General features: G+C 40.8%; 1 protein-coding gene across 1 annotated transcript in view; it reads left to right on the plus strand.

Annotated features, from left to right (window-relative positions):
- The window catches only part of adamts6 (ADAM metallopeptidase with thrombospondin type 1 motif, 6), a 58238-nt gene that overhangs the window by 25343 nt on the left and 19392 nt on the right, over positions 1–13503 (plus strand). The window contains exons 13-16 of the mRNA XM_069701711.1: positions 3968–4113; positions 5940–6003; positions 9700–9802; positions 10873–11006. Of these exons, the coding sequence (XP_069557812.1) occupies positions 3968–4113; positions 5940–6003; positions 9700–9802; positions 10873–11006 (447 nt within the window). The remainder of the gene's footprint in view (positions 1–3967; positions 4114–5939; positions 6004–9699; positions 9803–10872; positions 11007–13503) is intronic.

The following is a 13503-nucleotide window of genomic DNA, read 5'->3' on the forward strand; positions in this document are numbered from 1 at the left end:
GGTTTTTGCTGTGCATTTTGATGTCGTTTGCTTTTATTAAGTAAACATGGTACACGGTGTGTATATATACGGTATATTACACGCATGCATTTAGCGTATAACAGCAGCTAACAATTAACACGAGGACGCAGGATTTAACCAAAACTAACTTCCGTGTGTCGTTATAGAAACAACATCTTGGCTCGGCCAGCTGTCACAGCCTGCCCAGCTGGGCACTTAATATATTTTAAGTTATTGTATTTGACTTCAACATATTGTTACTGATGACTGATGACAAATTTATTTCAAAGTTCTTCACATAAAGCCATTGAAAGCATCAAAACATCCTGCAAAAAAAAAAAGACATTTGAAAAAGACTGTGATTACAATATAAGAAATGTAGCGAGTTAAAAAATAGGATAAAAGTTAAAATAAAATAAAATACAGAAGTCTCCAGCAAAGCTAAAGCTGCTAACACGCTAGCTGTGTGCATGTTGGAGTCCCTCACAGGTCAGTGTACAGTGTGTTGAGTAGAATTTACACTGACAGCAGCTTCTTCATTTTATCGAATAAATTGAATTTACTCTCAATAATCCACCAATACATTTCAATGGCACCGATTTATATGAAAGAAACATTGGAAGTTTCTTCTCTTGCAGTTTTCACTCATAATGTTTCAGTTCTGTGAGCTTAACTAAAATTATCTCGGGTTTTTTTTCGGAGAGGAGAAATAAAAACAAAAATATCTGCACAGCTGGATACCACGAGAGGTGTTTTATTGTATGATTTGGGTGAACTAACCCTTTAACAGTCGCAAAGCAGTACCTGGAGAGCAGCTCAGTACTTGGCCTCAACAAGTAGTACCTCACTGCCGCTCCCCCAGTGTGCTCTCATGCAGTGGGTCTAAACACACACACACGCACACACACACACACACACACACACACACACACACACACACACACACACACACACACACACACACACACACACACACACACACACACACGCACACACATTAGGCTGGGCTTGAGGTCATCGTCCTGCTGCCGACGCCCGCCAGGTTAGCGGAGACGGTTTTAACACGGATTACGGCGGCCATTGTCACCGGATGGTCCGCGGTCTAAAAGGGAAGAATGGGAGAGCGTCACGAGCTGTCACCCGTCATTACCATTAGCTCAGTGGAGCCTTTGAGGGCCGGGGCCCGTGCTCGGGGTCCCGGACAACACAGGGGGCCCCAGGTTGAGCCGGGGGGGCTTTGGAAGAGCTTTTTAGAGCCTGGACCCCGTCTGCCCCTGCCGGGACCCGCTTCAAAGGAATATGACTGTCAGCCATTTCTCAGGCAGCGTGTAATGGAGGGAGGCCCTTCGGCAGGAGGGGTGGGGGGGGACTAACCAGCAGAGAGGAGGTTTGTGTTTTTACTGCGCGTCCAAATGGACCGAGGTTCAGCGTCCTCCTCCCTCTGTCCTGCTCCCCGTCTCTCCGTTAATCTCGTTTAGACAGCGTCTCAGGACGTGAACGATAAAGTCGGACAGAGAAGACGGCTGCGCGGCCCTCAACCTCACCCGCCCCCGTCTCTCCGGGTTATTAACCTACTGACACAGTTGGACGAGACGAAGAGCTGCCTCTGATCCCCTTTTCCCTCTGGACCTCTGAACAGCTTAAACAGGCTTAAACGCACGCCTGAAACACACCTCAGCACTTCAGGATCCTGTCACCTGGCGCAGACTCCGCCTCTCAGTACAACAGGAACAGGAAGTAAACAAAAGCATTAAAATCAAGAGGAAGAGTTGTTCTTTTATTAAAGATTGTGACTGGTTGTAGGTTGTAGAATATGTGCAAAAAAAATTAAAACAACTTTATTTAAAACCAACAAACTTAAAAAAAAAAAAATACAAAATTGAAGGAACATTTCAACATTATGTGAAATACTTTCATTTATTTTCTTCATACGAACATTGGAAACACGACTTCCCTCCTCATCTTAGAAGTTAACTAACATCATTATTTCTCATTGTACTCTCTCAACAATCTCTATGATTTATTCATTTTTGAAACATGGTAGCATCTTAGCAACGTGTGAAACTTCTAAATGCGTTTCAAATATTTATCCAGAAATGGAATATTGAACATGGTTAGCATAGCTTAGCATGAAGACTGGAAGCAGTGGGAAACAGCTAGCATGTCCGGATTTCAAGAATATACCAATTCTGACGCTGATTTCTTTAGCTATATCTGATCTGTTTGGTCTGTTTAAACAGCACATAAATGGAAATATAAGAAATTTAAATTTATTTACAACACTAAACAATTACAACCAGTAAAAACATCTTACCAAATACATACAACCAGCAGGATATTAATGCACAGATGCAGCATACTTATTTACTTTGAAGGTTTTTAAATGATCAGATTATTGGTCCACATTAAGATTGTGTTTGACAGTGAATCATTTACTCTTTCTGATCATAGTTCAGGGTATGAAATATCCAAAAATGCTCTGTGTCCAATGAAATGTCAGGAGGATGATCTTCTTAGCTGAAGTCAGTCAGACTCTGAAATGTTCTTTCTGAAAAGGGAAAGATGGGAGTTATCATTTAGAACTACTTCTGTAGTTGTATCCGTGTTAGTCCCGCAAGAGTGCAAATAATTTCTCCCTCAACAACAACAAAAAAACCTTGAACTCTTCCAGACAGCATGCATGAAAGAGTGAACTGCAGCACGGGTCAGGTAGCAGCACTATTACATGTCCGATTGAAGCTTTTTCTTGTCTAGCAACAGTTTGTCTGTCCGTCCAGTTCTTCAGTGTAGCTGTAGAGGAAGTCGATGGCACGACCTCGGGAGAACTCACATCATCACTTCACTAAATAGTTCCTGCATTTTACTCCCCTCTAAACCCACAAATTGTTGTTTCTGTTTACATCTGCATAAAAATGATGACATTCAGACTGTTAATGACAAGTTTTACGTGTGTTCAGACTGAACCGTGTCAACCATCACCCCGTGCTTTGCGTCTTTCAGCTGAGTGAAGTTAAACATCCTAAACAGCAGCAGGAAGTGTCGAAGATTGAAAGATGCTAAAAATACAGAAACAGCAGCACAATTGGAGAAGTGTCATAGAATCTGTGAAGTGACTCAGGAACATCAATATTTACATAAAGTGTGCTAACAGTAGCCGCCGTTGCAAGCTAACGGTCATACTGGAATTAATAAGGAAAAAAAAAAAAATCGAGTGCACTAAATTCAGCTCAAGTTTTGTCACAGGAAGAAAGTTTTATTTCTTCTTTTGTGGTGTTTGTAGAATTTAGAGCAGCATCTAGTACTTAAAGCATTGTCTGTTGTCACGGCAACAACTTTATTAGATTTCGATTAGATTAAATTTGAATCCATTTTCTTTCTCTTCCTTGGTATTTGCCTTCGAAACTAACACTCTGAATTTCATATCAATCTCCTTTAAGAAAGAATGCAAAATAGAGTCTTTTCCAAAATGTTGAAATTAGGACACAAAACCTGAAACTCAGTCACTTAAACTGTTTAAAAAAAAAAAATCAAATAAAAATGGAGCAAGGAGGAAACCAGGTCAGCAGTAAGAAAACAGAAAACGACAAGTAGCAGAGGAGAAATAACAGGACTAACGCGGAAATAAAATTATAGGGTGAGTAATAGTGTAATCACAAGTACCTCCGTGTGTGTGTGTTTAAAAAAAACCCAGACTGTGTTATTGTATGAGGATTGATTGTGTATAGTCTACGTGTCACTGTAAACAGATGCATGTTAATTTATTGGAGCTCATAACTGTTGTAAAACTGTAAAAGTGACACTTTAATATTCTGTGTTGTAATAAGTTGTGTGTTATTGTTCTCAGTGTTTTTGTGTAATCATAACTTTCTTTCTGTGTGTGTGTGTGTGTGTGTGTGTGTGTGTGTGTGTGTGTGTGTGTGTGTGTGTGTGTGTGTGTGTGTGTGTGTGTGTGCTCCTCCCCGGACAGTGGTGCTACCAGGGCGAGTGCGTTGCGTTCGGCACCTGGCCCCAGAGCGTGGACGGAGGCTGGGGACCCTGGTCCTTGTGGGGGGAGTGCAGCCGGACCTGCGGGGGCGGTGTGTCCTCCTCCATGAGGCACTGTGACAGCCCAGCGTAAGTAGGCAAAGTAAGCCACAGCAAGCTGAACACACACATCCAGGTGGTGCCTACAGGTGTGTGTGTATGTGTGTGTCTTCTATATGTGTATGATGTATCTGAGTAGAAGTAGAGCTACAGGAAGAAGTTTGTCTGAAGTTCAATCTTTATTTAAAGATTTCCTCCTGTGAAAATCAAACTTTTAACTTCTTCTGTTTTTATTTGATACGAGACTTAACATGAGTGAAATAATCAGCCTCGACTAAGCTGCAGTCACATCTCAGAAACACAGATTCAGACCACAGATTGAATATAAAAGTGTTTGTAGCTTCCAGGTCTGAAAAATGAGGCCGATGCAGAAGAGCCTTAAGCTGCAATACCACCGAGTGCCACTAGAGGTTGGCTCCAAAAAGCCTCTGGCTCCATAGACTCCCATTCAACTTCTCTCATCAATTACAAAGTCACTAAAATGTCTCCACCAGTTATCTCGGTGTTGTTAGCTAAAGCCACTCCTTATTAGTTTTCTGGAGGTCCACCTGAAAATAATCCGTCATTAATTAGAAAATAAACCTAAAAAAAGTGGTATGTTTGATTGACAGGCCTATGGTGCAGTCAGGTGGTCGGGGCATAGTGTCCTAAGGTTCCCAATCAGATAGGTATGAGGCAATTTTCTCCCTTCAAAAGAAAACCCCTCCTAAATATATATTTCTGATAAACAGATGAGTTTTTAGGGGTTTAATCAACCCATTAGAGGGACTTTAAATCTCGAGGAATCATTGAGAGCATTCCCTCATTTATCAATAATGTTGAGAGTGCAAGTTAAAACTGAATAAATATGAGAAAACACACAACAGAACAAAGATTAAAAAAAGGTTTATTCAATTTCAACGTTGACTGTGTAAAAATGTATTTAAGGAAAGTAGAAAAGGTAAATTCAATGGTATATAGTTATCATTTCGTTGACAAGAAGCAGAACATCGACACACAGTTGTGCCTGTTTGAAGTCTGGATTTACTCTTCACTATTTTCTGAATTTAATCAAAGTGGAGAAAGTCTTGGTGGATCCGAGGATGTCATACAATGCTACACCTGTCAATCAAGACAAACACACCTCAAAACATCATTGTCCTTTCAATAACTTAGAAAGACAAATATTGTGAAGACACTTGTTGAGTCTCTGTCCTTGTGCACTTGGAGACCGACCCAGTCGTGCAGCATGTGCAGTAAGTTAAACCGCAGCTCCGTCTCCCCCCCAGAGATCACGGCGGTGCGTTGTTCCCTTTTAAAGCCTCCCATGTGTTCCTAGCAGACAAATCACTGACCATCTGGAATCTTTATCCTCCATCCATCGACGCATTCCTTTTGTTTTGTACGAGACGTATGACGTCAAACACGTCATGGGAAGACGAGAGAAAGAGCCCGGATGAAGCTGAGGGACAGGGGGAGGAAGAGGAGGGCAAGCGGAGGGACGGAGACGATAAGAGGAGAAAAACAAGCCCTCCAGAGATGTAGTAGATGTGAAGTAGAGAATCGCTCTGAGGTTCCAGACTTCAGCCTCCCTCCCAGATCTAAAGGTCATGTCACACTTCAGAGCTCTGAGAGCAGCTTGGATTTCATGAATGAATCATTGGCTCACACACTCACACACACAAACACACTTTGTTTTCTGGCAGAGACTTTTTTTTTTTTTATTTATTTTTTTTTTTTTAGGCCAGTTGTCACCGAACCCGTCCTCATGTACTCTCTACATCCCAAAGAACCTGTGATTATGATTTATTTGATGTGATATGTTTATGTCACACTGTTTTAATTCCCCGTTAATTTGCTTCTCTCGTGTCTCTCAGCCCGTCCGGAGGAGGGAAGTATTGTCTGGGAGAGAGGAAACGATACAGATCCTGCAACACCGACGTGAGTTTCTTCACTTCTTTTCTTCTCTGTTTTATCCTCTGCTTGATGTTTACTGTATCATGTGTTCAGGCAGCCTGGAATTGGGAAAGTTTCCATTCAGGAACGTCACACTTCCAAGTGCAATAAAGGAATAACAATGTATTGAAGAAGTGGCAGTTTGAGATACATTTATTTGGTGATTTGACTTGCTTCATATAGCAATGGTGGAGCAGAATATGTAGATTTCAAATTTCTTTGTAGCACAAAAATAAGACAGGAACCCAAAAATTCCACAATTTCTGAGTAAGCAGAAGCAGCAAGGAAAAAAACTCCCTTTTAACAGGACGAAAACTTCCTTTTAACAGGAAGAAAACTCAATTTTAACACAGAAAACCTATAACAGGAAGGAAAATTCCCCTTTAATAGGAAGAAAGCCTACAGCAGGAAGGAAAATCTTCCTTTAACAGGAAGAAAAACTAAATTTTAACAGAAAGAAAACCTCATACAACATGAAGGAAAAACTCCTTTTTGACAGGAAGAAAACTTCCTTTTAAAAGGAGAAAAACCCACGAGCATTTCTTCCTTTCACCATAAACGCTGCCATGTCAAGTGACGTCAGAAGGACTTCTCTGAGCTCTCTAAAACCTACCAATTTCCTTGTGGAATATTCAGAGTTCGACAGGTGTTCAGGTGTATTTTCCCACTTTGAGGTTGGAACTTTTCCAGTTGCTCCTGAACGCACCTTTCGGGAAAGTATAAAAGTGAGTTTAAAATTGCTGCATCTCCTCCTCACTGCTCGGCGTTTCTCCTGCACAGCATGTTATCTTAGGAGAGGTTTCAGCTCTTGCAGCATCACACCGCCTTCAAGCTCTCCGACATGTTTTCCTGCTGGAATGTCGGACAGACAACGATAAAACTGCACAGGCGGTGATTCAATACTCCCCCGGTGACCGTGGGTCCACTCGCCTCTTTGTCACTTTATAGTTTTCATATTGTTTGTGACATTTTCACGTGTGTCAAACGATGATGACAGTTTCAGAGCGTATTTCATGAAAACCAATTTACAGCCTTTTTTTTGGGGGAGTTCTAGAGCAACATTTTAAACAAATATTTAACATGGCAGCGAGTTCAGATCTCCGTTCAGCTATTTCATTTTTTTTTTTTTCACGAGGTGAAAATTGAAATAGTTCGGACCCCAGTGGACTTTTAACCGCAGGGCTTGAAAATAAGAGAGAGCGAGAACCGAAGGTTTATTTTGGAAAACAAACAACATCTCTCACCGCTATTTCATCACAATGACCACACCTCGTCCAACAACGTGTGTGTGTGTGTGTGTGTGTGTGTGTGTGTGTGTGTGTGTGTGTGTGTGTGTGTGTGTGTGTGTGTGTGTGTGCGTGTGTTTGAGAGCACCAGATGTAGATAAAATGACAAATATTCTCATTCTGACATGAACAGATGGTTTATATACTTTGTGATTTTATTTTGTTCACTGCTCAGATGTTATTTGTTTGCTTCCTTGTTGCTACTACGTTTGTCTTGTAGGAGATTATTCCGTATTTTTATTAGCATAATGCTACAACTTTTGGAGAAATAACTCTTATAATTGGATATAAGGTCATTAAGCTTGGACACTCTTATTTACTGTATGCCAATTGTAGCTGGCAGTAAAGAGTACTCCAGAAATGTACTATTGTAGTTTGAAACTATTGGAGCAGCCTTTAACCATCTATCTGTCCTATTCTCGTGAACGCGATATCTGAAAAACGGTTTGAGGGAATTTCTTCAAATTTGGCACAACCATTCATTTGGACTCAAGGATGAAATTAGTAGATTTGATGGACAAGGTCAAAGGTCACTGTGACCTCACTGAACACGTTCTTTGCCATAAATCCAGAATTTGTTTGCTAATTGTGGCAAAACTTCACACAAATGTCTAAACAGGATCAAATTGTGATGATGGTTTATATTCAAAAGGTCAAATTCACTGTGACATCATATCGTTCTGAAAAAAAACCCTTTTCTTTCAAATATTCAGCAACATAGTTGTGAACATATTTCAGATGGCAACAACTTTGTTTTATTAGAATCAGATTTATTCCTTCGATGTCTTTACTACATATATTATTTAAAATCTTAACAGACATTGATTTAAACTGCAACTTGAGTGGTTGTTGGCGGTGGACAACCATGAGATGGAAATCAAAGTTTTTAATTAGATTTTAGGCATTGTTCTTGCGCCAACTTCAACGCCTCGATATTTGCTAGAGTTGCTACAACTATCGCTTCATCTCGCTCTACCACCTTCGCTATTGTTGGAACTATATTGAGAAACAAATGCTTTAAAGGTTGCTGATTTGTCCATCTTTCAGATTGGTTGAGAAAACCTTCATGTTAACAGAGTTTCCAGACTACAATCACGGTGAACTCTGAAGCTGTGAAGCCAGGCTGGATCTTATTTTCTGACTCTTTACAGACTAAAGGATCAACAGGTTAATCAATAATACATATAACGCTTACTTCTTCTTATGAGTTGTGAAGTTCTTCCCTCCTTCAGACACGTGTCAGCACATGTTAATCTCATTTGGCCCCGTATTGTCTTTTCAACACACTTGCAATAATATTATTGTGTCTCTTCTGACTCGGTCCGCGTGTTTGATGTGCAGGTTTAAAGCTGCCATATTGGCAAAACACTTGAATGGTAATGAAAGTGGCCTGGCCTCCCGGCGGCCCGCTCCAACATGGAACACGTTCAGCATGTGAAATACAGCTTTGACCTCGGAGCTTTTATTCGTCCTGAGGGAGAGTGTTTTGGGGTTTCTAAGGACCTTTTCACACCAATAAAGTGTTTCTTTTCACTTTTTACCGCCTCTTACTGGAGCAGTGTCCACACAGCGCCGTGCCATCCCAGATAAGTCTGCACGAACCAGCCTGCACCGCGACGGGCTCTCGGCCTCATCTGGCTGTGTTTATGTTTCTAATTACCCAGCCAAAGAAATGCTTCATTATCCTTCATAAATCCACACATGAGCAAACCCTGCAAACGCAAAACACACGGCTCTCCAAGAGAAATTCCAAGAAACGAGTCTGTTTTAGTGTCGGAGAATAAAAAGTGACATCTTACGCAGATGTTGTCCAGTTGTTAATAACACTGTTGTCTGTACAAATAAAGAAATATAATCTCAGCAGATAATTCACTTACTCAAATGGTAACAACATGCAAGCCTGAATCTCCTGCACATCTGATAACAGTGTGGCTGCAAGATTTAGCTCTTTACTCCAAATCAGGTCAGTTTCTCCTGAATGTAGGTTACAATCCAGCATCCTTTGTAGTTTATTAATTTCTGTAAATTGCCGAAATCAATTAGCAGACTGTCAAAACTGCTTTAACTGACTCCATTCAAGCACACATCCAGCTGACAAAGTTACGTTATCATTGTTTGGTAATGCAGGTATGATTTCCACTGTGATGGATGACACAACTTTAGGAACTTGCCATTTTATCTGTTTATTCACTTTCCAAACATTCAAAATAGTCTTTCGTCTTCTGGATTCCTTTAATAATTTCTAGCATGTTATCAGCTGCAGGTGGATAACTTAAGAAACTTCAGAGATTCATAGGTTTTGAAATGAATGAAAGTAAATGTAGAGTACATGAGAATCTGCTGTGGTCCTTTGAACATCTACATATAAATTCCTTTTGTGTGTTTTTTTTTGCAGGCCTGCCCTGTGGGATCTCGTGATTTCCGGGATAAGCAGTGCGCCGATTTTGATAGCATGCCTTTCCGAGGGAAGTACTACAACTGGAAGCCTTACACTGGTGGTGAGTTCAACACTGGGGTGCAACCTCAGACTGTAAATAAAGATGGATGTAAACTTCAGGTCTGGAAAGAGAACCCAAAGTGTTTTAAAGTGTAATACCACTGAGGGCCACCAGGGGCTGGTTTAAAAAAAAATAAATAAATAAATAAAAAAAAAAACTCCCATTCAAAAAGCATTAACAATTACTTGTGGGCATAGGGTCCTCCTTTTCTCAGTCAGATCCACCTGTATGCCCAAATATGGTCACTTTTGGCTCCAAAAAACCCAACATGGCGACGGACAGGAAAGCTTCAGTTTACAAACCGATGTGTGACGTCGCTGTTTGGTTGCATCGGCTTATTTTGTACTGGTTATTTGTTGTCTATATTTATCACTAAATAAACAAAGTTCGAATAGAGGTTTCCTCAGATTCCTGTTCACTGTGCAGCAGGCAAAGGTGTTGCTGTTGCTGCTGCTGGTCCGACAAGGAAGACTTCACATTTCAAGTCAGAAATCTCCCAGAAGAAGCTCTTTTGTTAGAAGTTGTGTTGTACTCTCTTAGTTGTTGGCTGTACTTTAGGAGAGCAGGCAGGCCTTGTGTATCATTCTGTTCTTGATGTCCTCAGATTGTGGAAAATATCCACTTAACTAAAAAGACAAATAGCTCCAAGAGAAGTGATAAAGTTCGAAGCATGTAAACACGGTTCTTGTTTTCTCTCCGAGACGGAGGAGCTTAAGTTTGATCTCGTTTATCAAAGGGGTCTGTTCAGTCCGATCCATCACCTCCCGCAAGCCGTCGTGTAAAAACAGCAGATAACCTGCGTGTGGATGTCAGCGGGGATTGTTGTTGGCAGGCAGCACCGGCTCTGTTGCTGTCGGTGTCGCGGTGATGTCAGGTTCGGGGGCAGGGGAGGGGGGGGTTTAAGATCTGAACGCCGCTGACTCTCCTCCACATGATTATTATTGTCAACAAGTGCAGAGGAGATCCCAGAGCTATCTGGGTCCATCAGGGTTCAGGTCAGGCCGTCTGTTCTCTGTGTGTGGACTGCAGATAACGATGTGTATGTGTGTGTGTGTGTGTGTGTGAACCAGGTGGGGTGAAGCCGTGTGCTCTGAACTGCCTGGCTGAGGGCTACAACTTCTACACGGAGCGCTCTCCGGCCGTCATCGATGGTACTCGTTGTCAGGCCGACTCTCTGGACATCTGCATCAACGGAGAGTGTAAGGTAAGGCAGCGCTGCTTCGTCAGTTAAAAACCTCGTTAGAAAAAAAATGTCTATTTCATTACTACAAATTTGGTAGTATTATCGTCAGGTGTTTGAGGTTTGTCATATCGTACAGTTTATCATAGACTGTATGTAAAAGTGTTCGTAGCTTCCACCTCTGAAAAATGAGGTCGATGCAGAAGTGCCTGAAGCTGCAGTACCACCGAGTGCCACTAGAGGTTGGCTCCAAAAAGCCTCCGGCTCCATAGACTCCCATTCAACTTCTCTCATCAATTACAAAGTCAATAAAATGTCTCCACCAGTTATCTCGGTGTTGTTAGCTAAAGTCACCCCTTATTAGTTATCTGGAGGTCCATCTGAAAATAATCTGTCATTAATTAGAAAACAAGCTTAAAAAAAATACCTGTTTTTGGGGGCGTGTCTGTGTGATTTGACAGGCGCAGTCAGGTGGGTGGGGCATAGTGTCCTCAAGTTCCCAATCAGATCCACCACTCATTCCTCCCCAGTTCATCCAAATATGGTCACTTTTGGCTCTTAAACCTAGCAAGATGGCGCTGGCTAAAATGCCAAAATTGAGGCTTTAGAACGGCAGCTCACAAACCGACAAGTGACATCACAGTTGGTTGTCGCTTGGTTGTAACTTCTGGACCTGGACAACCTGGATAGCTTTGGATTTGGTACTATTGCTCAAAGACAACTAAATATTTGAAGGTTTTAAGAAGTTGTACTGAGATTTTTCAGTTTAAATTCAGACACACATGATAAATAGGAACAAAAGTACAACTGTAAAGTTAATTATTACCTGATATAAATGTGTGATAAATCCTGTTTGACTGAAGCAGATCAGGTAGATTTATAGAAGTGCACCTTGACACTGTCCTTAGTTGACTGACTGTTCGTGATCGTTAACTTGGTGAAATTACTGCTCCATATTTTATTCATCCATTAAATGACCTCCAGAGGTTTGTCAGCCTTCGAGCTCTTTAAAAAAATTTTTTTTTTTGTCTTTGACACAACTGCAGCATTTTCCAGTAAGGAACAATCTGCTGCTGCTGATTGTGATCGAGTCTCTCTCTGCGACTCTTATCAGGCCGCTGCAGCTTCAGCTCGGATTGTTTGGTGGTAAACAAAACACAACAATCATTGTTTTTTCATTGAATAATGACTTTATATGCATTTGAAAAGGCTGATTTAATAAGATCTTATTGAAAGGAGCTGGCAGTCAGTGCCGTCTTTGTTTTCATGAGCATAAATCATTCTGTGCAGTTTGTGTGTGCGTCTGTGTGTGGAGACAGGTTTTTTTTTTCTGTGCGTATTTTCTGAGATGCAGCTGAAATAACTTTTGGGTTGCTCTCTTGAAATATTTGCTTTGAGTTCCACCTGAGCGTACAGTTTGATTCCTGTTTGGCATGAGAAGGCAGCGCGTGTGCCCGCAGCATTACTCTGATTCTAATAAAAAAAAAAAACACAACATGATGTGTGTTTTACTGGGAAGACAGAAAAGCTGCGAGAGGTGGAATATTATTCCCTCTACCGGAGGAGCGTTACAGCTTTATTTACAGTCTGAATCCAGCGCGTCGCTTTATTTCAGAGGCCGGCTCTGCCACCACGTGATAAATCTCAGGAACACCGTCTGCTTGGAAAGCTCTCAGAGACACTCAGAGCTGTGCACATGTGGAGGAGAGGTGACAGAGGAGAGAGTGATGGACAGCAGAAAGAGCTGAAAACTGTCGGTGACAACAGAAATCCTTCCAGTTGTACCGTCGCAGTTTTAATGCACACTTTTACTGTTTCTTTAAGCAGCTTTAAGGATTTTTAAATCATATTATTCTTCATAATCTGAGCATCAGCCTCTTCAAACTCTTCATTAAGCCTATATGATGATTACACTGAAAGGAATACTCAAACTTTTTCCTCCTTTGATACCTGATTTATATTTTTCCCTGTTTCATAACAAGAAACGCTCACATTGAAGTTTCAATTAAAAAAAAGAGAGGTTTTTAAGATATGCCATTAAATGGAAATATTTTAGATCGTATCATGCGTCATTTTATATCAATGTCACCAACATTCAGAGTGAAATTTGTAAACTTTGGATATTGCTTTTAAACTTTTGTGGGTTTGAAGAAAGTTTGAAAAGAAAAGTTTGTGAGCTGTTTCCATTATATTTGAGTAAAAGTACAGATATCTAATCAGAAAAGGACTTTGGTAAATATTAAGTGTCAAAAGTAATTTTTTGATATTGAATTTACTGAAGTATTGAAATCAAAAGTAAACTCAGGTTTTATAAAAGCAGTCAGCTTTTTGAGAACTGTGAAGTTTATTCACGAAAATGCTTCCTGTCAGTGTTTTACTGTTATATTCGATGTTTTTAGATTAAAATTATTGATGAATTAAACACTATTTACTATAAAGTGCACTAATTGTGTTGCAACATTGTGAGTCAGGGGGAAAGAAAGGATTTATTGCTCTATGTGCAAAATGTTTGGTCCATAAA

Source organism: Brachyistius frenatus, unplaced genomic scaffold (genome assembly GCF_029030835.1).
Source record: "Brachyistius frenatus isolate BFR_SWC_R1_liver_20210118 unplaced genomic scaffold, ASM2903083v1 Contig_3, whole genome shotgun sequence".
Classification (NCBI taxonomy): domain Eukaryota; kingdom Metazoa; phylum Chordata; class Actinopteri; family Embiotocidae; genus Brachyistius; species Brachyistius frenatus.